This window comes from Oryctolagus cuniculus, chromosome 10 (assembly GCF_051225735.1).
Source record: "Oryctolagus cuniculus isolate XC-2025 breed Fujian yellow rabbit chromosome 10, ASM5122573v1, whole genome shotgun sequence".
Taxonomy (NCBI): domain Eukaryota; kingdom Metazoa; phylum Chordata; class Mammalia; order Lagomorpha; family Leporidae; genus Oryctolagus; species Oryctolagus cuniculus.
The window spans coordinates 72,526,724-72,550,933 of NC_142876.1; the positions used below are offsets into that span (position 1 = coordinate 72,526,724).

Sequence of the window (24,210 nt, forward strand, 5' to 3'; positions counted from 1 at the left end):
TTTCTGTTTGGCCTTTGGATTGAAAATAGGAAAAGATTGAAAATTACTATTCAAAACTCACAAAACTAAATAAGTACAGAAGAAATCTAAAGTTCTGTTCCAGTGTTGATAGAAGACAGAAAATATTGGGTGAGAAAGCTGGAGCTAAGGACAAAATGATGCTGAGAGTAAAAATTCCCCCAAAATAACCAAAATGCCAAAATTAACTTCATAGTTTAAGGGACTGTAAAACTGGTATATCTCAAGCCAAGTTCTTCAAGGGATAAAAGGAAGCAGGAAATGTCTGTGTTCTAGGGGAATGACTGTGGAACTCACAAGATAGGGGGCCGGTGCTGTTGTGTAGTGGGTTAATGCCCTGGCCTGAAACGCCTGCATCCCATATGGGTGCTGGTTCTAGTCCCGGCTGCTCCACTTCCCATCCAGCTCTCAGCTATGGCCTGGGAAAGCACTAGAAGATGGCCCAAGTCCTTGGGCCCTGCACCCACGTGGGAGACCCGGAACAAGCTCCTGGCTCCTGGCTTCAGATCGGCGCAGCTCCGGCCGTTGCATCCAACTGGGGAGTGAACCATCAGATAGAAGTTCTCTCTCTCTCTCTGCCTCTTCTCTCTCTCTGTGTAACTCTGACTTTCAAATAAATAAACAAATCTTTAAAAAAATAAACTAACAAGATGTATGTAGCAGGATGAGGATGCGAGGGATCTACAAGATACAGTAAGAAGGAGGCATCTGCTGACCAGTCTGAAGGGGCCATGATTCTGTCTCCTCCTCTTTCATCCCCTCCCCCACCCTTGTGAGCCCTTTGTGACAAGGAGGGAATAGCTTTGTGATGCAGGCCTGGGTCCTGGATCCTTCTGCAAAATGGAACTTCCAGGCCTCAGTGGCCTGAAGGTAACAGAGTAAGTCATACTATGAAAACATACCTCCTTCCACTGAAAACCGTGAGTGCCTCATGGCTGAGCCCCAGCTTCACTTTCTGGCTGGTGAACATCATCTTTCCCATCCTGTGTGGAGTGGGGCTCTTTCTCTTGTTACTCCTCTGTCTCCAGTGTAATCCAGCCTCACCACCTCCTATAAGAAAGGGGATCATCAGGAAGGTAAGAAGCCCTTGGCCTAGACCCAACAGAGCATGATTCCTTTTTCTATTATTATTTCTATTTTGCCAAATCAAACTGAAACTTTCAGTAGGGAAATAACAGGAAAGTATGGGCCATTTTCCTAGTGACAAGTGTCGGATTTTGATCCAAAGCTCTACGATTATCTCTGTGGGTGTGCTGGAGGGCACCAGGGCAGAATCAAACACCATGACTCAGCCACTCAGGACTGGATGACTGAGGTGGAATATTTGGGGGAGGACAGGCCCTGAGCACTGGTTCCTTGGTGGCCTTCCTGTGGCAGGTGCTTCAGGACCAAGACTTCCCTGGTTGTCTGGCTGATCTAAGGGCTGTGCTGAGCCCTGAGAGCCTCCATTTAGAGGCTGGAGTGACCTCTGGCCTTGGGCAGCAGGATCCTGTGCGGCAGCTCAGATGCTCTGAAGAAACGAGTCTGTTTCTTCAGCACAGGAACAGGGAACAAAGACATCCACGGTGAATCTCATGTAGAAAATGCCTTGTGTGCTTTTCAAAGAAGACAATCAGTGAATAATTTATCTACTTTAAAAATGAGGCAGTGGAATGAAAAGAACACAAAGCTTCTTAGCTGCCTGGAACAAGTTGTATTACGCACCACCACTGAATACCAGCAGCTGGTCTGGGCAGGAACGAGAATGAGGTCACAGCCTCTTTCTTCCTTGTCTTCCAGCATCAAGTGAAGAGGAGGCGGAGTAGAAGTGGGAAGAATAGCACAGCTGTGAAAGGTAAGGGTCTGACCTTCCACCCAGAGCCCCTACAGGCAACCCTGACATCGCTGATCCCTGAGGGACCAGAGCCACATCTTGTAGATGTCACTGTCAGAGGCCTGAAGGGAAGGTTCCTGGGAAAGGAATCAGAATTCAGGGTACCTCTCAGGTTCCTGCTGGCAATGAAGCCATGACAGGCCAGGGAATGATGTCACCCAGCAGGGGGCGCCACGGGCTGTAGTGAACCAACACTGCCTAGATTTGAGGTGAGACCTCCAGGTCTCTCTGTGGACAAGCCTTCTCACTTTGCTAAGACCAATTCTCCTTTGAGATGGTCCCCTCATTTCTTCCTTCTGGGGCTGTTGGGAGGACCATAGGGGATAATGATAATGCACTGCCTCTCTGTGCACCTTGCTGTCACTGTCAGGTTCATGTGGTTGGTCACTGATGCTTGGGTTCCATAGCAGTATCCCCAACAGTCCTTCCTAAAAGGTCATCCCACCCGGCCTCCTTTAAGATCCTAGGTTCCTCCCTTCTCCACCATAACTCAGTCTCCTGACTTGCAGCATGCGGGGATTTCCTGGAGGACCTGGAAGAGGCTCATGACCTGATTTCACTTCTACACAAGTAGGACCTCCTGCCTTTTCTCCAGTATCCTTCCTACAAGGGTCTATGATGTGACTTCTGGGCCACAGAGCAGACATGGGTGGGGAGACTACGGAGGGATGTGACCAAAACCCTGGGGTCAAGGGTAGCAGAACTGTGAAGTCAGGGTGTGTGGGTTAGTGGAGGGGATGTGGCCTGCCTGTACCCACCTCTGGCTAGTTTCTGGGCCCTGTCTGCTTTTGGCCCCAGCTTGTACCTCCTGTCTCCTGCAGAAACTTGATGAAGCTCTCTGATGAAGGCAGTTCTTGTCAACTCTTAAATCAAGACCACCTAGGTGAGGTATACAAAAGAGTACCTGTTGGAGCCTACTGGCCATGTGGAGAGCCTGTGGAAGATGCTGCTCTCATCTTGTCCCCGTCAACTTCCCCAGCTCCTCTGTCTGAATGCCCTTTGCCTCTGGCCTCTAACCTGTCACCAGGCCCAGCAACCTCCTCAGTTTCTGCTTCTTCATACCCATCCCTGACTTCTCCTCAGCCACAGGAGCCTTTGCTTCCTATAGAATGCAATTTGTCCTGGCCACTTGCACTTTCCCTCCCCCCACTAAGCTCACCTGATCCCATGGATCATGCTTCACCTCCAACAGCCCTCTCTGCTCCACCACTGCCAGACTCCGTTCTGACTCTTTCTCAGTGTCACTCGATGGCATTGCCTATAAGCTCCATTGCACAGAGCTCATCTCCACATAAGCGCTGGTCAGCATCTTCTATCCCAGTCATCTCAGTTCTTGGCCATTCGGGCTATCCCATCTCAGCCCTCTCTTGGTGGCACGTGGCTGCCAGAACCTTGTGCCTTTCCACATCTACAGAGGGTAAGGGCCAGAAAGAGCATATTTCCTGTCAGCCATCTGAGGCCTCATTCTGGACAGACACCCCACATAGACAGATGGAGTCTGGTAGCCCCTCTCTGATCAACTCTGATAATCAAAAATTTATGGGGATACAAGTCACAAAAAAAACCGAGATCAAGGTTTGGAAAGAAACTGAAAAGGATGGTTCGTTCTCCAAACAAACAAGCCCAGAATATCACTTAGATTCTGTGGGGAACATGCTAGCATCAATGGGTCCTGAGCAGGACTCCACAACCCCTCAACCCTTCTGGAAGGTGAAAGAAAAATTAGAACAGCTGCTCTATCCTCAGCAGCTCTCAGCTCCTAAGATCTTGGGTGCACATAATCAGGAGAAATACCAGCAGCTTTTCTGGGGTCTGCCCTCTCTGCACAGTGAATCCTTGGTGGCTGCTGCTTGGATTTCTGGGAGTTCTTCTGCACTGCAGCCTGCCTTGTTCTCATTCAATGCAATCATGAATGTCTATCCAGTTCAAATGCAGGCTAAGGTATGTCCACTGCTTATGCAGGCCCAGCCGCTGTCCCACATGAAGCTCCAACTCCAATCCTTGATTTCACCCACTCCCCAATTTCAGCACCCACTTCTGGGTCAGGCCCAGCCTCAGTCCAACCTCCCATCTTCTTTCTCAACTGAAAAAGCTTCTTCTGCATCCCAGATTAGGGACTGTGGAGCATCTTATGATACATCCCAGAATAAACCCCAATATATCAGCCAAACTGAAATTCAAGACCCAGAATGGTCCTTATTAGAAGAAGAGCTAGGAAATGGGCAAGCTTTGCCCTCTGAGGACCAAAGACCTCAAGAAGTCTGTGGTCTTGTCAATCCCAAACTTTCCCAGGAAAACTGGGAAGACTCCATTCTCCCCAAGAATTTTCCTATCAGCGATGAGCTTCGAGGGCAACTGGAGCAACATATTCACAAGTGGCTGATTCAACACCGCTGGGACTTGCCCAGATGGATTCAAGAGTCTATGGAACTAATGCAGCTTCAGGATGAATTAGCAGAAACAGGTCAGGCAAAGGACAAGCCCAGATGTACACGGACCTCAATATCTACTGGTGAATGCAGCAAAAATCCACAGAAGGTGAGATTCAAGCTAGAGAAGAATCCAAGCAAGAATCTGGCACATATCCTAGGGAAGGCTCCAAAAGATGCATCCAGGGGATTAGAAGGTTCCCAAGAGAAGGTTCTGGGGATGCTGCCTGAGGAGTCACAGAAATACTTGAACAGGACCTTGAGGAGTGACTCTGAAAATGATATATCAAGAAGTCTAGACAAGAACTATCCAAAGAATAATTCTAATGTCCATCTGGGCACAAAATCAGGGCAAATCATGGAAAGAATCACTCCTGTGAGGGTGTGCCAATCTGGGCCTGCTGCCAACAAATCTTTTTCTATGCCAGAAGCTCAGATAGAAAGCAAAAATGTAGGAACATCAAAAAGTGTGGATTCCAGTGTGGGCACCTCCCAGGAGCTGTCCTTCCTCAATCCGTTCATCCAACAGCTATTGGATGCACATATTTTGAGGAGTTGGGTGAAGCACAAGTGGGGCCTACCACTCAGGGTCCTCAAGCCATTAAATCTCTTTAAGTTGCCAAAGTTTCAATCAGAATCTCTTACACAGTTTTCCAGCCCCTCCTCAACATCCTCTGAATCTAGGACCAATTCGGCAGTTGATGTTGCCAAGATCCTAGGAAAACCACCACCGACAGGTCTAAAAGAGAAGCTGTTAATAAGTGAGTCCACCCCCACACTGGAAGATCTTAACCTTTTCTCCTCCTCTACACGTAGGGAAATTGGGAAGGCCCTGACGGGGATCACATCTGCTGATGACCTCATGCCTTCTGAGGCTCTTCCGAGTACGCAGCTTTCTCAGACTCTTACCTATAGCTCCAAGGGCAAAATCCATCAGAGCGAGACTCTCTGGGAGGCAGGGAGAAACAGTACAGATATCCCTTTACTCCCTCAAATGTCTGTTTCTAAAGACTCAGAGGAGCTTCTCTTTAAGGCAGAGGTTGCTAGTGAGGCAGAACACAGGGTTAAGAGAAAGTTAGCAAAGCAGCCTCAAGCATATGCCACTGATGAGTTCCTACCAGATGGTTCCACTAACATGCTCCTTTCTGGAGAAAGTTTGCCTTCTCAGGTGCCCCAGCACCATCTCCATGGTGTGCCTTTTAAAGACATGTTGACTTCCCAGATGCGAAGTGACCTCATGGCAGCAAGAAGGAGCAGTATGGATCAGAAACACAGGATCCCAAAACATCAGGACTCATGGAAGAGCCAAAGTGAGATGCATGCTTCTACTTACAAGAGTGAGGGATATAGGAGGCTCAACCTTGAACAGCATGAAGACCAATTTCCAGAACTGGGAACTTCAAAACTCACCCAGGTCATGGAGATAGAAGATATCCATGGAAGCGAAAACACTCATCTCCAGCTGGAAAACAAAGAGGTTCCTTCAGAAACCTGCTTCAAACAATCTATAAGGCAATTAGTCCAGCTGATTTTCCCTAAGAGAAAAATTCCAGGGCAGGCAGATCCTCTGCAAAAATCAGCCAGTGCCCAGAGCCAAAGATTGGTCAAAAAAAGATCACATACAGATAGTACCACAGCTGAAGCTAAGGAGCTCATGACAATTGTTGGACAGATGCTGGAGAAGAACGGGATCCCTCAGGATGACATTTGTTCCTCAAAGGTCAGTCAGCACAGGGAAGAACTCCCAACCCCAGTTTCTAAGCGTTCCTGCTGCCGTAAGCCCCACTTCCAACCAGAGCAGAGAAGACCAAGCCATGCAGCCTATAATCACCAAGCTACCCTCAAGTGCCAGAATTGTCCTTTTAGGCAAAAGCAAGTGAGAGACCAACAGACCTTGAAAACTGTGCGATTCAACAAGGAGAGCCAGTGCTTGAGGCATCCCAACCTCTCACTCCCCAGCAAGGCTGTGTCCCCAGTCAGTCCTTCACAGCATGGGCCAGCAATGCCACATGCCTCAGGCCATCATCCCCATTGCCCAAGGCACTGTCCTCTTCGGGGAGGCGTCTTGTCTGTCCGACCAGAAAAGAACTCCCCAGCTTTCTCTAGTAGGAAAAACACGTCCCCAAGGAAAACTCAGCCCATGTAGAGAAAAGTAACTTTTCTCCTGTCAATATATTCAAGATATTTAATGTATCCTAATACAAACATTTTCTTCTTATAACCTGGTAATGGCTTTCATCTGTGTGATGTTTTGTGTGATATTTGGGTTCTACAAGGAATGGGGCATGGTGGGAGATTGACAGTGGTGTTAAAACCCATACCTATTCTAAGATCCATCATTGAACCTTATGCTTCAATGATGCCATAGCAAACCTAAACCCAAAGAATAACAACATAAAAACAAGATGAAGAAACTAAACATCCTGCCCCAGTATCTGATTCAACTCATCATTCTACTCCTTTGTATCTTAAACCTTATGCAATTATAGGTAACATGTATACAGAGGCATCATTGGCTTAAAAATTCCCACACAGCTGGAAAGAGTCAGAGCTATCATTTCACATCACACAATGAGTGACAATTTGAATGGGAGGGCACTAAGCAGGAGAAATCTTGGCCTTGGATCTTCTGGTATGCAATAGATGATGCCTGCCCCTGGGCAGCCCCTTCATTTCCTAATAAGGCTGGAATAGAATTTGGGGACATGCTTAGTTCAGCCTTAATGAAAGATAGAGGCTTCAACTCACTGCTTCTGTCTCTCATGCTAGAGCAGCAGTGAAGACAGAACTTTTAGATCTCTGTGTGTGTGCAGGTTGCAGGGGCTTCAGTTTGTCTGATGAGAACTATGTCCATCTCTGCCCCAAATAAATGAAAGGCTCTGCTCATACATCACCCATCTTGGTCTATCTCATCTACATCTACCTCAACTCCAGAGAGGGAGTTCTTGGTGAGTGGGAAATGGGGTTTGACTGTGTGCAGTAACCTTAACAGAAACTGGACCAAAGGTGTGATATGGGAAAGAAATCCTAAGATGGAGCCAAGGAAGGAAGCAGTTTGACATGAGAGTGCCATTACAATGCAATGAAGAGAAAGCCCCGGACTTCCTCCCACCATATACAGGTTTAGAAGACATGGGATGCTGGAGGACGAATGATTCATCCTGGTCCCAGAACAGGGTATCACCTGCTTTTGCTCCTAGATCATAAACTTGGAGAAGCCACCTTTAGCTCCAACACTAAAGGCCATACTCATGAGCATGTACAGCAAGTTAGGGAAGATTAATTGCTTATTAATGTATTAGGATTGCACACTCTCAAAAAGATGAGTTGATGATGGGTAGAAGATGCAGGAATAGGGAACTCTGACATGACTCTTGGTCTAGTGACCTTTATATATACATGATGTTTATATATACAGGCCTCAGAATTGTTGCTGTAGGACATACAAGTATGCAAGGGCTGGGCCTTGGGTCACAAAGATAGTCTTGCCTGGCCCCCAGTGCTTATCTCATGGATTGGCAGGGGAAGAGGCAGTCAACAGGATTTGTATACATGGAGTCTGAGGTGACCTTCCAAAATGGGTTGAGAGAAGTCCTGGCATGGCCCCTACAGTGTGTTCATTGTGTTTTTAGCATAGGTGTAATATTTTCCGGGCCTCAATCCATATGGAAAGGCAAAAGGACCCCAATAAAGTAGAGCTCATTTCTCAAGAGAGGATTTTTCATATCATGTCACATGCATGGCATGCTATGGTCACAGCTCCAGAGATCTCATTGGCATGGTAAAGAGTCCTGTGCCAGGAGCTGCCATTGAGCAAGATGACATTGGGAGAAGGCTCTGCCTCCCATACCTGTTGGGGTCCTCACATATTGGATAAAGGGTGTGGTGTGTAGGTGCAATTCCTCAGGCCTGACTGCTGATAGTGAAGGCTTTTTCTTGAGACAGGTCCTATCTCTGGGGCTGGTGATGACTGATGCAGTTTCTAAAGTGGGGCCACCAGTAAGAGCAGAACCAGGAATAGCAGGAAGGGCTGGGATCTGGAGCAAGTTCCTGGGCTCTTCTATGGTTCTGTCTCCCACAAGGTGCAGTAAGACCAGCAATGATGTGATTCTCAGAGATCTCCCACAGGAACCTCACAGAGCCATCTCATTCATTGAGACAGCACCCAGGGTTGTTTCAGTGCCACACAGAGACACATGTGGAAACATCCCTCAGAGACCTCAAACACCTTTCAAGGACCCCAAGTCGAAGATTTTCTGAAGAGCCCTCTCACAGACATCTCCAAGAGAACCAGTACAGAGACCAGAAGGAGACCACATAGCGACCTCCCACAGAGATCTCTTTCAGATTTCACAGATTTCCTATAGTCCCCACCACACAGTGGCCAGCCAGGGAGCTCACACACAAACCCACAACTTCCTTCTGTGGACACCTCATAGAGTCATCCTCAGACAGGGACCTTATCCAGTGACCCCAAGGAAATTATACAAAGAGGCCACTCACTACCCACAACAGACTTCCCACCCCACCCCGCTGAGTCCACTTAACCTCCCATTCTCCTCAAGACCTTCCAGATTCCTCCCTCATGGACCACAGATTGTTCAGTCATTGCCCAGAAACCTCCTTTAGAGTATTTGATGCCTTTGCACACGGAGAAGGCAAAGGGCCCTCATCCAGAGACCTCCACAGATGTGGAGCCTAACAGTCCACAGAGAATTCACCCAGAAACCTCTCACAGAGACCTCCCACAGAGACTTCATCCAGAGCCCCAGCCCCTCAAAGAACTAGCAAGAGACCAACCAGGGAGCCTGCAGGGAGGCATGGGGGACTCCCACGTCCTCACAGTTTCTTAAGGGGGTTTCTTCAGGGTCTCATTGGGGAGTGAGAGGGCTCCATGTGGATCTCTGAGAGAAGACTCTGGGTGTCCATATGGGTGGACTTTGTGGAGCAGTGAGAAGCCCTGTGTGTGATTTCTTTGGGGTCACTGGGTAATATCCCTGTCCGAGTACTGTGTGAGGTTTCCACATAAGGTCTTTGTGGGTTTATTTGTGAGATCTATGGAAGGCCCCTATGTCATGAGTACCATGGAAAGTCTGAGGAAAGTCTCTGCCGGAGGTCAGCATGATACTGAGTGGGAGGCCTCTGTGTGATCTCCATACTGCATCTCTGGGAGATGTCTATGTGAGGGCTCACTGAGAAATCTGTTAGGTCTCTGTGGGGGAAACAGGAAGTCTCTCCTCTAACAGGAACCTTACTCAGGACTTTGTGTTGTCCCATGCTCTGCATAGATTTCACACAGGGACTTCTCAAACGCACCTGACACAGATCTCTCTCAGAGACTCACAGAGACCTCTCACAGTGACCTTGTGTTGCCTCAGAGACCTCACTCAGAAACTTTCCTCAGATTCCAGAGACCTCCCACTCAGAGTTCATCTGGAACTCGTTTACAAGTCTCAGAGGGAGACTCCACAGAGATTCACTCAGAATTCACATCAGAAACCTGACATGGAGTCCTTATCAAGAGACCTCCCATATAGAACTCACAGAGTTCTCACCAGAAACCTCACTCACATAGCCCACAGACAACTGACACAGAAACTTCACGTCCATCCTCTTGGGAGCCTGAGCAGCCAGCCCTTGACAGACCCCCCCCCCCTTTTTTTTTGCCAGGCAGAGTTAGACCATGAGAGAGAAAGAGAGAGTTATAGACAGTGAGAGAGAGAGAGACAGAAAGGTCTTCCTTCCACTGATTCACTCCCCTAATGGCTGTTATGGTCGGTGCTGCGCTGACCTGAAGCCAGGAGCCGGGTACTTCCTCCCGGGCTTCCATGCAGGTGCAGGGACCCAAGCACTTGTGCCATCCTCCGCTGCCCTCTCGGGTCACAGCAGAGAGCTGGACTGGAAGAGGAGCAACCGAAACCAGTACCCAGCGCCCCAACTGGGACTAGAACCAGGGGTGCCAGCACCGCAAGCAGAGGATTAACCAAGTGAGCCATGGCGCCAGCCCCACAGACCCTTCTTAGTGGGTAAGAAACCCCTCAGCAAACTGGCAGCACTGGAGGGATTAGAACATTTTGAACATTGCACCAAATGGGGTTCCATGTTGGGAGAAATGCTTCCAAATTTGTCCTTTTATTTACTATTGCCTCTGAACAAAAGAATTATTGTTTCTGCATGTAGACCTGTAAAGTTATTTCCTCTACAGGTTTTCATCAGCTTGAACTCAGACTCAAGGTTTAGCAAATCATAAATTTTAAAACATAGTAAAGCATTGTCAACCTCCAATAAAAGAAAATAACTTAATTGTTTGGATATCAATCAACCACATGATATCAATGTCACCCTTTTTGTTGGAAACAAGATCTGCACTTGAGATGCATGATTTCTTCATTTTGGAGACAAGCACTTGCAGGGAAGGGACACTAGAAATGAAATAATCCAGCAAAGAGGCATCTGACTCATACTGGCCTCCCAGTATTTAACTAGGTCATTATTTTGTACATAAGAGTTTACATCAGGTTTTCAGAGTTACTTTTCTTCTTAGCAAGTTATTATCAATACAAAGAATTTTCACAGATAGGTCAAATATCTTTAATATTCCTATCATACCACCTGAAAAATTATACTTCTTAATATTATCTTATTTCTCAAAATGCAGTAATGGCCTGAAATGACATTATTATACATATCTCCAGGATATGAAAAAGTCCAAATATTCAATTAAAATGGATTAAGCAGATGAACTTTTTATAATGACCCATCATTGTTTAACATTATTCTATGAAATGCACATTTAAAATAATGCTTTACTTATATATGGTGAACAAATTAATGTATTTCATATACTCAGATTTAAGGGCTTAATGATACTTGCTACCCTCCCTCTTCCTTATTTTTTCTTGTAATTTTTACAATGATATACTTTCAGTTTATAATCACAAGCTTATCCATCCACTAAATAAAGAATTAACTAAGTAGAAAGTAGAAAAATGACTGTTCTTTGAGAGTATACACAAAAGCTGTAAACTAATAAAATCTCAAAATGTCAGTTTTACTCACATACAGTACATTTTTGTACAATATATATTAGTTACTACAAATCAGGGGTAACATGTTATAATTGTCTTTTTTTAAATTTTTTGACAGGCAGAGTGGACAGTGAGAGAGAGAGACAGAGAGAAAGGTCTTCCTTTGCCGTTGGTTTACCCTCCAGTGGCCGCTGCAGCCAGCACACCGCGCTGATCTGATGGCAGGAGCCAGGTGCTTCTCCTGTTCTCCCATGGGGTGCAGGGCCCAAGGACTTGGTCCATCCTCCACTGCACTCCCTGGCCACAGCAGAGAGCTGGCCTGGAAGAGGGACAACCGGGACAGAATCCGGAGCCCCGACCAGGACTAGAACCAGGTGTGCCGGCGCCGCGAGGCAGAGGATTAGCCTATTGAGCCACGGCGCTGGCCGATAATTGTCTTTGGGAAATGGCTTATTTCACTAAGCATAATGGTTTCAATCCAATTTGTTGCAAAGGGCAGGGTTTCATTCTTTTTTCCAGTTGAGCACTATTCCATAGTATAATCATATCACATTTTTTAACTCCAACTATCAGTTGATGGACATCTGAGTTGGTTCCATATCTTAGCCATTTTACATTTGGCTGCCTTAAACATAAGGGTACAGGTAAGTCTTTCATATGGTGATTTCATTTCATTTGGGTCAATTCCCAGGAGTGGGATGGCTGGGTCATATGATAGATCTATTTTCAGGTTTCTGAGCAATCTTCATACTGTCTTACATATGTTTGTATTAGTTCACATTCCTACCAACAGTATATTGGGGTACCTTTTTTCGCCACATACTTACCAGCATTCATTAATTTTTGATTTTTGAATTATAGCCATTCTAATTGAAGTGAGGTGGAGCCTCACTGTAGTTTGTATTTGCATTTTCCTGATGGCTAGTGACTGAGCACTTTTTCATGTCTGTTAGACATTTGAATTTTGTTCGCAGTGCAGAAGCTTCTTAGCTTGATGTAATCTCATTGTCTATTTTTGCTTTTATTGTCTGTGTTTCTGAGGTCTTTTCTGAGAAGGTTTTGCCTGTGCAAATGTCTTACAGAGTTTCTCTGATGATTTCCTCTAGTAATTTGACAGTACTAGGTCATAGATTTAGCTCCTTCATTCATTTTGAGTTGATTTTTATATAAGGTGTAAGGTAGGAGTCTTGTTTAACACTTCTGCAAACGAAGATCCAGTTTTCTTAGCACCATTTGTTGAAGAGACTGTCCTTTCTGCAACAATTAATTTTAGCTCGTTTGTCAAATTGGTTGTTTGTAACTGACTGGATTGTTGGGGTTTGTATTCAGTTCCATTGGTCTACATGAATATTTTTGTGTCAGAATCAGGCTGTTTTAATTATAACTACCCTGTAGCATGTCTTTATATCTGGTATTGTGATGCTTCCTGATTTGTTTTTGCTGTTTAGGTTTGCCTTTGCTTTTCTGGGTCCCCTGTGTTTCCATATGAATTTTAGCATTTTTTTTCTAGATATGAGAAGAATGTCATTGGTATTTTGACTGGGATTAAACTGAATCTGTAAATTGCTTTGGGGAATATGGACATTTTGATGATAGCTATTCTTTCAATCCATGGACATGGAAGATTTTTCATATTTTTGTTGTGTGTCTCTACATTTTTCTTAAATATTTTAATATTTTGTTGTAGAGATATTTTAGATTCTTGGTTAAACTTATTCCAAGGTATTCAAATATTTTTTGTAGATATTGTGAATGATACTGTTCTTAGAAGTTCTTTTTTTTTATTTTGTGTCCTTTAGTTTTTTTTTTTTAACTTTTATTTAATGAATATAAATTTCCAAAGTACAGCTTATGGATTACAATGGCTCCCCCCCATAACTTCCCTCCCACCCGCAAGCCTCCCCTTTCCCTCTCCCTCTCCCCTTCCATTCACATCAAGATTCATTTTCAATTCTCTTTATATACAGAAGATCAGTTTAGCATATATTAAGTAAAGATTTCTTTCTCAGCCATGGCATTATCTGTATGTACAAACACTACTGATTTTGGGTGCTGGTTTTGTATTTTGCAACTTTATCAAACTCTGTTATGAGCTCCAGTAGTCTCTCAGTGGAACCTTTTGGTTTTCCTATGTTTAGAGGGTCATGTCATCTGCAAACAGGGACAATTTAACTGCCTCCTTTTTTTGTATCCTGTGATTTATTTTTCTTGTCTAGTGGATCTGGCTAAAAATTCCACAACTTTATTGAGTAGGAATGATGAGAGTGAGCATCCTTGTCTGGTTCTGGATCTTAGTGAAGATGCTTCTAATTTTTCCTCATTCAATATAATGCTGGCTGTGGGTTTGTCATGTAGTGCCATTATTATGATGAAGAATATTCCTACTATACCCAAATTGCTTAAGGTTTTTATCATAAAAGGCTGTTTTTTTAATCAAATGCTTTTTCTGTATCTATTGAAACAATCATATGGTTTTCATTCTTCAGTTTGTTAATGTGATGTATCACATTTATTGATTTGCATATGGTGAACTATCCCTGCATACCAGGAAGAAATACCACTTGCTCCAGGTGAATATTTCTGCTGTATTGTTGCATTCATTAGAAAGTATTTTATTGAATATTTTTACAATTATATTCATCAGGGATATTGATCTATAGTTCCATTTCTTTTTTTTATATATTTTTCTTGTTCTAGAATGAAGGTGATGCTGGCCTCATAGAAGGCATTTGTTGTTTCAAGTGGTTTGAGAAAAATTGGAATTAGTTTTTCTTTAAAAGTTGGCAGAAGTCAATAGTGAAGGCATCTGTCCTGTGCTTTTTCTTTGTTGCGAGGGTCTTTATTACTGATTCAATCTCCATCTTAGTTATTAGTCTATTTAGTTTTTCTATGTCTTCAAGACATAGAAAATCTGTTCAGAAATCTCTCCATTTCTTCCAGATTTCCCAATTTGTTGGCTGGAGACTGTAGTAATTCCTAATGATTCTTTTTATTTCTGTGGTATCTGTTGTAACACTCCTTTTTCATCTCTGATTTTACTAATTTGCGTCTTCCACCCCCCCCAACCTTTTGCAACTAGTTGGGCCAATGGTGTATCAAAGATATTTTTTTGAAAAAACAGCTTTGAATTGCGCTAATGTCTTCTATCTTTTTTGCTTCAATTTTGTTTATTTCTACTTTAATTTTCTTTTTTTTTTACAAGTTTGCACATATTTTGCACAGTTTGGTTTAAAAATTTATTTATTTATTTTTTTTAACTTTTATTTAATGAATATAAATTTCCAAAGTACGATTTATGGATTACAATGGCTTCCCCCCCATACCGTCCCTCCCACCCACAACCCTCCCCTTTCCCACTCCCTCTCCCCTTCCATTCACATCAAGATTCATTTTTGATTATCTTAATATACAGAAGATCAGCTTAGTATACATTAAGTAAGGATTTCAACAGTTTGCTCCCACACAGAAACATAAAGTGAAAAATAATAGATGTTTTTTTTAAATGATGATGAAATCAGATCAGACCTATTGTCATGTTTAATCCCAGTGAGAGTCAAGTTGGGAGTTGATAATTTCTTTTTTTTTTTTTTTTTACAGATGATCAGTTTAGTATGCATTAAGTAAAGATTTCAACAGTTTGCACCCCCATAGAAACACAAAGTGAAATATATTGTTTGAGTACTCGTTATAGCATTAAATCTCAATGCACAGCACATTAAGGACAGAGATCCTACATGAGGAGTAAGTGCACAGTGACTCCTGTTGTTGACTTTACCAATTGACACTCCTGTCTATGGCATCAGTAATCTCCCTATGCTCCAGTCATGAGTTTCCAAGGCTATGGAAGCCCTCTGAGTTCTCCGATTCTTATCTTGTTTAGACAAGGTCATAGTCAAAGTGGAGGTTCTCTCCTCCCTTCAGAGAAAGGTACCTCCTTCTTTGAAGACCTGTTCTTTCCACTGAGATCTCACTCACAGAGATCTTTTGCCAGAGTGTCTTGGCTTTCCATGCCTGGAATACTCTCATGGGCTTTTCAGCCAGATCCGAGTGCCTTTAGGGCTGATTCTGAGGCCACAGTGCTGTTTAGGACATCCGCCATTCTATGAGTCTGCTGAGTATCTCACTTCCCATGTTGGATCACTCTCCCCTTTATTTATTCTATCGGTTAGTGTTAGCAGATACTAGACTTGTTTATGTGCTCCCTTTGACTCTTAGTCCTTTCATTATGATCAATTGTGAACTGAAATTGATCACTTGGACTAGTGAGATGGCATTGGTACATGCCACCTTGATGGGATTGAATTGGAATCCCCTGGTATGTTTCTAACTCTACCATTTGGGGCAAGTCAGCTTGAGCATGTCCCAAATTATACATCTCTTCCCTCTCTTATTCCCACTCTTATCTTTAACAGGGATCACATTTCAGTTAATAAGAATAACTGTGTATTAATTACAGAATTAAACCAGTCATATTAAGTAGAACAGACAAAAAAACTACTAAGAGGGATAATGTATTAAGTTGTTCATTAACAGTTATGGCTATGCTGATCAAGTCACCGTTTCCCATAGTGTCCATTTCACTTCAGGAGATTTCCTTTTTGGTGTTCAGTCAGTTGTCACCGATCAGGGAGAACATATGGTATTTGTCCCTTTGGGACTGGCTTACTTCACTCAGCATGATGTGTTCCAGATTCCTCCATTTTGTTGCAAATGACTGGATTTCGTTGTTTCTTCATTCGGTATAGTATTCTAAAGAGTACATATCCCATAATTTCTTTATCCAGTCTACCGTTGATGGGCATTTAGGTCGGTTCCAGGTCTTAGCTATTGTGAATTGAGCTGCAATAAACATTAGGGTGCAGACCGCTTTTTTGTTTGCCAATTTAAATTCCTTTGGGTAAATTCCAAGGAGTGGGATGGCTGGGTCGAACCGTAGGGTTATCTTCAGGTTTCTGAGGAATCTCCAGACTGACTTCCATAGTGGCTTGACCAGTTTGCATTCCCACCAACAGTGGGTTAGTGTCTCTTTTTCCCCACATCCTTGCCAGCATCTGTTGTTGGTAGATTTCTGCATGTGAGCCATTCTAACCGGGGTGAGGTGAAACCTCATTGTGGTTTTGATTTGCATTTCCCTGATTGCTAATGACCTTGAACATTTTTTCATGTGCCTGTTGGCCATTTGGATTTCCTCTTTTGAAAAATGTCTATTGAGGTCCTTGGCCCATCTCTTAATTGGGTTGTTGGTTTTATTTTTGTGGAGTTTCTTGATCTCTTTGTAGATTCTGGTTATTAACCCTTTATCTGTTGCATAGTTTGCAAATATTTTTCCCATTCTGTCAGTTGTCTCTTCACTCTCCTGACTGTTTCTTTTGCAGTACAGAAACTTCTCAATTTGATGCAATCCCAATAGTTAATTTTGGCTTTGACTGCCTGTGCCTCCCGGGTGTTTTCCAGAAACTCTTTGCCTGTGCCAATATCTTGAAGGGTTTCTCCAATGTTCTCTAGTAACTTGATGGTGTCAGGTCGTAGATTTAGGTCTTTAATTCATGTTGAGTGGATTTTTGTGTAAGGTGTAAGGTAGGGGTCTTGCTTCATGATTCTGCACATGGAAATCCAGTTTTCCCAGCACCATTTATTGAATAGACTGTCCTTGCTCCAGGAATTAGTTTTAGATCCTTGATCAAATATAAGTTGGCTGTAGATGTTTGGGTTGATTTCTGGTGTTTGAATTCTGTTCCATTGGTCTATCCATCTGTTTCTGTACCAGTACCATGCTGTTTTGACTACAACTGCCCTGTAGTATGTCCTGAAATCTGGTATTGTGATGCCTCCGGCTTTGTTTTTGTTGTACAAGATTGCTTTAGCTATTCGAGGTCTCTTGTGCCTCCATATGAATTTCAGCATCATTTTTTCCAGATCTGAGTAGAAGGTCTTCGGTATCTTGATTGGTATCACATTGAATCTATAAATTGCTTTTGGGAGAGTGGACATTTTGAAGATATAGATTCTTCCAATCCATGAGCATGGAAGATTTTTCCATTTCTTGGTATCCTCTTCTATTTCTTTCTTTAAGGTTTTGTAATTTTCATCGTAGAGATCTTTAACGTCCTTGGTTAAGTTTATTCCAAGATATTTGATTGTTTTTGTAGCTATTGTGAATGGGATTGATCTTAGTAGTTCTTCCTCAGCCATGGCATTGTCTGTGTATACAAAGGCTGTTGATTTTTGTGCAATGATTTTATACCCTGCTACTTTGCCAAAATCTTCTATGAGTTCCAATAGTCTCTTAGTAGAGTTCTTTGGGTCCCCTAAATAAAGAATCATGTCATCTGCAAGGAGGGATAGTTTGAGTTCTTCCTTCCCAATTTTTTATCCCTTTAATTTCTTTTTCTTTCTCTGGCTAGAACCTCGAGAACTATATTGAATAGCAGTGGTGAGAGTGGACATCCCTGTCTGGTTCCAGATCTCAGTGGAAATGCTTCCAACTTTTCCCCATTCAATAGGATGTTGGCTGTGGGTTTTTCATAGATTGCTTTGATTGTATTGAGGAATGTTCCTTCCAAACCCAGTTTGCTTAGAGTTTTCATCATGAACGGGTGTTGTATTTTATCAAAAGCTTTCTCGGCATCTATTGAGAGAATCATATGGTTTTTCTTCTGCAGTCTGTTAATGTGGTGTATCACATTGATTGTCTTGTGCACATTAAACCATCCCTGCATACCAGGGATAAATCCCACGTGGTCTGGGTGGATGATCTTTCTGATGTGTTGTTGCATTCTATTGGCGAGAATTTTATTGAGGATTTTTGCATCTATGTTCATCAGGGATATTTGTCTGTAATTCTCTTTCAGTGCTGCATCTTTTTCCGGCTTAGGAATTAAGGTGTTGCAGGGTTCATAGAAAGAATTTGGGAGAATTCCCTCTTCTTCGATTGTTCTGAATAGTTTGAGAAGAATTGGAGTTAGTTCTTCTTTAAATGTCTGGTAGAATTCAGCAGTGAATCCATCTGGTCCTGGGCTTTTCTTTGTTGGGAGGGCCTTTATTACGGTTTCAATTTCTGTCTCAGTTATGGGTCTGTTTAGGTTTTTGATGTCTTCCTGGTTCAATTTAGGTAGGTTGCATGTGTCCAGGAATGTATCCATTTCTGATAGATATTCCTGTTTGCTGGCATACAAGTCCTTGTAGTAATTTCTGATGATTCTTTTTCTTTCTGTGGTGTCTGTTGTTACGTTTCCTTTTTCATCTCTGATTTTATTGATTTGGGTCTTTTCTCTTCTTTTTTTATTTAGTTGGGCCAATGGGTGTCAATTTTGTTTATTTTTTCAAAAAACCAGCTCTTCGCTTGGCTGATTTTTTGGAATGTTTTTCTTGATTCAATCCTGTTGATTTCTTCTCTGATTTTAATTATTTCTCTTCTCCTACTAGATTTGGGTCTGGTTTGCTGTAGGTTTTCTAGATCCTTGAGGTGATTTGAAAGCTCATCTATTTGGTGCCTTTCCAATTTCTTGATGTAGGCACCTATTGATATAAACTTTCCTCTTAACACTGCTTTTGCTGCGTCCCATAAGTTTTGGTATGTTGTGCTGTTATCCTCATTTACTTCCAGAAAGTTTTTGATTTCTCTTTTGATTTCTTCTATGACCCATTGTTCATTCAGGAGCATGTTGTTCAATCTCCATGTGTTTGCGTATGCTCTAGGGATTCCTGAGTTGCTAATTTCCAACTTCATTCCTTTATGGTCTGAGAAGCTGCATGGTATGATTCTAATTCTTTTGAATTTGCTGAGACTTGCTTTATGGCCTAGTATGTGGTCAGTCCTAGAGAAGGTTCCATGTACTGCTGAGAAGAATGTAAAATCTTTAGCTGTAGGATTGAAAGTTCTGTATATATCTGTTAGATCCATTTGGGCTATAGTGTCGTTTAAATCTACTGTATCCTTGTTGATCTTCTGTCCTATTGATCTGTCTATTTCTGAGAGTGGAGTATTGAAGTCCCCCAGTACTATTGTATTGGGGTCTAAGTCTCCCTTTAAGTCCGTTAACAAATCTTTTAGATAAACCGGTGCCCTGTAGTTAGGTGCATATACATTGATAATTGTTATATCTTCCTGTTGAATTGATCCCTTAATCATTATATAGTGTCCCTCTTTGTCTCTCTTAACGGTTTTTGTGGTAAAGTTTATGGTGTCTGATATTAAGATGGCTATGCCCGCTCTTTTTTCATTTCTGTTGGCATGGTATATCTTTTTCCAGCCTTTCATTTTCAGTCTGTATGGATCTTTGTTGGAAAGATGTGTTTCTTGTAAGCAGCAAATAGATGGGTTTTGTTCCTTAACCCAATCAGCCAATCGGTGTCTTTTAACTGGACAGTTCAGGCCATTCACGTTCAATGTGACTAATGATAAGTGGTACCTTTGCCCTGCCATTTGCCAAAGATAAGTTCTAATATATGCTTTGAATTCCCTGTGATCTTTTGCTGTGAGGTTTCCTTCCTTGGTTTCCTTCCTTCACCTTCTTTCATATTGATGACCGTGTTTCTTTGTTTCTGTGTGTAACACATCTTTAAACATCTTTTGCAGGGCTGGATGAGTGGCAACAAATTCTTTCAATTTCTGTTTGCTGTGAAAAGTCTTTATTTCACCTTCATTCACAAATGGTAGCTTTGCAGGATATAATATTCTGGGCTGGCAGTTTTTCTCTCTTAGTACCTGGGCTATATCTTGCCATTCCCTCCTAGCTTGTAGAGTTTCTGATGAGAAGTCTGCTGTGAGTCTGATTGGAGATCCTCTGAGAGTAATCTGACGTTTCTCTCTTGCACATTTTAGGATCTTTTCTTTATGTTTCACTGTGGGGAGTTTAATTACCACGTGTCGTGGTGAGGATCTCTTTTGGTCGTGTTTATTAGGGGTTCTGTGAGCTTCCTGTACTAGGATTTCTCTGTCCTTCTCCAAACCTGGGAAATTTTCTGCTAATATCTCACTAAAAAGGCCTTCTAATCCTTTCTCCCACTCCATGCCTTCAGGAACTCCTAGAACCCGAATGTTGGTTTTTTTAATAGTATCCTGAAGATTCCCGACAATATGTTTTAGATTTCTAATTTCCTCTTCTTTTCTTTGGTCTGACTGTATCCTTTCCTGTTCTCTGTCTTCTAAGTCCGATATTCTCTCTTCTGCTCCACCCATTCCGTTTGTAAGGCTCTCTATTGTGTTTTTCATTTGATCTATTGAATTCTTCACTTCAGTCACTATCACAGTTTCCTGTTGTACTAGTTGTTTCGTTTCATTTTGATTCCTCCTTAATATTTCATTTTCACGAGAGAGATTTTCTATCTTGTCCATTTAGGATTTCTGTAGTTCAAGAATTTGTTTTTGAGAACTTCTTAATGTTCTTATCAATTTTTTTGAGATCTGCTTCTTGCATTTCTTCTATGTCATCATCCTCATAATCTTGAATTGGGGTGTCTTTTTCATTTGAGGGCGTCATGGTGACTTCCTTGTTTTTATTACCTCGGTTTTTGTGTTTGTTATTTGGCATATTGGAGATATTTGGTTTCTTCACTGTGGTGCTTTTTCTTGTTATACTATGACTCTAGATTAAGTGGACTATCTGTTTTTGATGGAGCCTTAGGGCTTGAGATGGGTGTGGCCTGAGAGCTCTGTTTGGTGTGCCAAAGGTGACACTCCCAGGTTAGGCGTGGTAAACCTCTCTCTCTCTCTCTCTTTCTTTTTTTTTTGATTCAAAAGGGAAGTAATTCTGCACAGCTGAACGAAGTTGGAGGTAGTTAGCAGGCAAATGATATACCCACAGGAGCCAGAGATCAGAAGCTCTTTCCCAAGGACCACACAGGGAATCTGTTCGGCCCTCAGAGTGGGCTCAAATTCTCCTTCAGTCTCCTACTGGGTTGCCAAAGTTACGGAATTGTAGCATCTCTGGAGAGTGCTCACGTGAATTCCGTGAGTTCTCTCCCCCACCGTCTCTTTTTTCACAGTCTCAGTTCAGTAGCACCACAAATTTACTAGGTCCTAATCTCCTGTTAATTCGCCCCGCCCAGATTCAGGTTTTTCTGCTAGGCTCAGGGCCGGTGCAGACCCGAGGTCACTCTGCTTATGACGTATGTCCAAGATGGCGCCTGCTCTTTGTCTTGCAGTGGAGAGAGAGAAACCCGGGTCCGTACCAGTCACCTTTTTTTTTTCTCTCTCTCTCTTCCAGTTAGCCTGGTGAAGTTCTCCCCCCCGGGGGTCGTTCCCTCTAGTCTCCTCTCTCCGCTTGCCTGCCGGTGTCTCGGGCTATTGAGGTTCGGCTCACCTCGCGTTCCAGCGCTGGTGTGTTGAGTCTGCCGCTGGTGTCCCGAACTGTGGGCTCCCACGCTCTCCACGCAGGTCCGCTCCCCTTCCAGTGCCAATGTGTGGACTCGGAGCCATGGACATCCCAAGTCTCCCCGCTGTTGTCTGTGTGGCACGCACTCCCCTTCGAGCACTGGCATGCAGACCCTGCAGCTTGCGCAGCTCGGTCCCGCGGCTCGGCTTCCGCGCGGTGGGCGACCTTGTTCTCCCAGTAGGTCCTCCAATTCATGGCCACTCGATCCAGAAGAGTTTCCTCTGCAATATTTTCCTGGTTCTTTTTTTCTGAGGCTACCGTAACTCCCCTTTCATTAAACTAAATTTTCCCGGACTATCGGTGTGCGCCCTCAGTATTCCGCCATCTTGGCTCTGCCAGGATATTAAAAATTTTTATACTATAACAACCCATAAGTCATTAGTCAGTTATAGCCAATAAGCCAGCAAATTAATTAAATGGAATAATTTTATTAAATGGAATTAATAAATGTTGTGCCAGCAGAAAGCACAAAACCAAGATTAAACAATAGAAAAGAAACAAAGATACAGATTTAAACCTTTCCATATACACAATATTAAATGCAACTTTTCTAAGCACTGCAATTAAAAACCAGAGACTGTCAAATTGGATTAATAAGTGAAACTTAACTATTTTACCTCTAACAAACCAACTTAAATGTAAAGACATAAACATGTTAAAAATAAAAGGAATGAATAAGTATATACTGCTAACATTCATTTAGAAAAAGATGGAGTGGCACATTAGCATCACACAAAATAAATTTCAGAGCAAATAAATGTTGCTGTAAATACAGAAGGAGAAATATAACAATAAAAGAGTCAATTTATCAAGCAGATGAAAAAATGCTAAAGCTTTACGCATCTTAGAAAAAGAGCTTTGGGGCCAGCACTGTGGCATAGTAGGATAAGCTATGGCCTGTAGCACTGGCATTCCATATGGGCACTGGTTTTTGTGACCCAGTTGCTCTTCTTCCAAGCCAGCTCTCTGCTTATGGCCTGGGAAAGCAGTGGAAGATGATTCAAGTGCTTGGGCCACTTCACTCACGTGGGAGACCTAGAAAAAGCACCTGGCTTCTGGCTTCAGATCGGGCCAGATCTGACTTTGTGGACATCTGGGGGTGAACCATTGGATGGAAGACCTCTCTATATATTCCTTCTTCTCTCTATAACTCTAACTCTCCAAAAAAAGGGGGGGCTTTAAAAAATCTCAGCTCACTTGGCTAATCCTCTGCCTGTGGTGCTGGCACCCTGGGTTTTAGTCCCGGTTAGGGTGCCGCTTCTGTCCCGGTTGCTCATGTTCCAGTCCAGCTCTCTGCTGTGGCCCAGGACGGCAGTGGAGGATGGCCCAAGTCCTTGGGCCCTGCACCCGCATGGGAGACCAGGAGGAAGCACCTAGCTCCTGGCTTTGAATCAGTGCAACGTGCCAGCCATAGAAGCTATTTGGGGGGTGAACAAACAGAAACGGAAGACCTTTCTGTCTGTCTCTCTCTCTCTCACTGTCTAACTCTGCCTGTCCAAAAAAAAAAAAAAACCCTCAAAAAAATGGATACCATTTTAATGATAAACAGGCTAAATCAAGATACACTTAGAAATTTCAATAATTGTTTCTCAATAAGATTGAACATATAGGGAGAACCTCAATTAAGAACATAGAAGACTTGATTATTAGTTGACTTGCATAGAATACACCAAAAACAGTAGAATATACACTCTGCAATGCACACGCAACAATCAAACAAAACACAAGTTTCATAAACTTAAAATGATCAAATTCTTACAAGGTATGTCACTAACAATAGTAAAATTAAATTAGGAGTCAAAGCAGAAAAATATCTAAAATATCCTTAAGTACTTCAGAGACTAATGAAATAATTATAAATAACCCATAATATACAACCAAAAACATTAGAAAGTATTAGAAAAAAATAAAATTAGAGGGATCTCCATCATTTGGTACCTAGAGAAAAATTTGTAGTGCCAGATGACTGTATTAGAAAAGAAAGTTAGTGGGACACTAACCCACTGTTGGTGGGAATAAAAACTGGTAAAGTCACTATGGAAGTCAGTCTGGAGATTTCTCAGAAATCTGAATATAACCCTACCATACAATGCAGTCATCCCACTCCTTGGAATTTACCCAAAGGAAATTAAATTGGCAAATAAAAAAGCTGTCTGCACCTTAATGTTTATTCAATTCACAATAGCTAAGACCTGGAACCAACCCAAATGCCCATCAACGGTAGACTGGATAAAGAAGTTATGGGACATGTACTCTATAGAATACTATACAGCAGTCAAAAACAATGAAATCCGGTCATTTGCAACAAAATGGAGGAACCTGAAACACATCATGCTGAGTGAAATAAGCCAGTCCCAGAGGGACAAATATCATATGTTCTCCCTGATTGGTGACAACTAACCGAGCACCAAAAAGGAAACCTGTTGAAGTGAAATGGACACTATGAGTAACGGTGACTTGATCAGCCCTTGTCTTGACTGTTGATG

The 24,210-nt window shown here is 42.8% G+C and overlaps 1 protein-coding gene across 1 annotated transcript; it reads left to right on the plus strand.

Annotated features, from left to right (window-relative positions):
* The first annotated feature begins 2,719 nt into the window (after positions 1–2,719).
* Positions 2,720–6,476, plus strand: LOC100344992 (spermatogenesis-associated protein 31A3). The gene is given in 2 exon segments (XM_008260972.5): positions 2,720–6,430; positions 6,432–6,476. Coding segments are annotated over 2 exon segments (3,756 nt in total).
* The last annotated feature ends 17,734 nt before the right edge of the window (positions 6,477–24,210 follow it).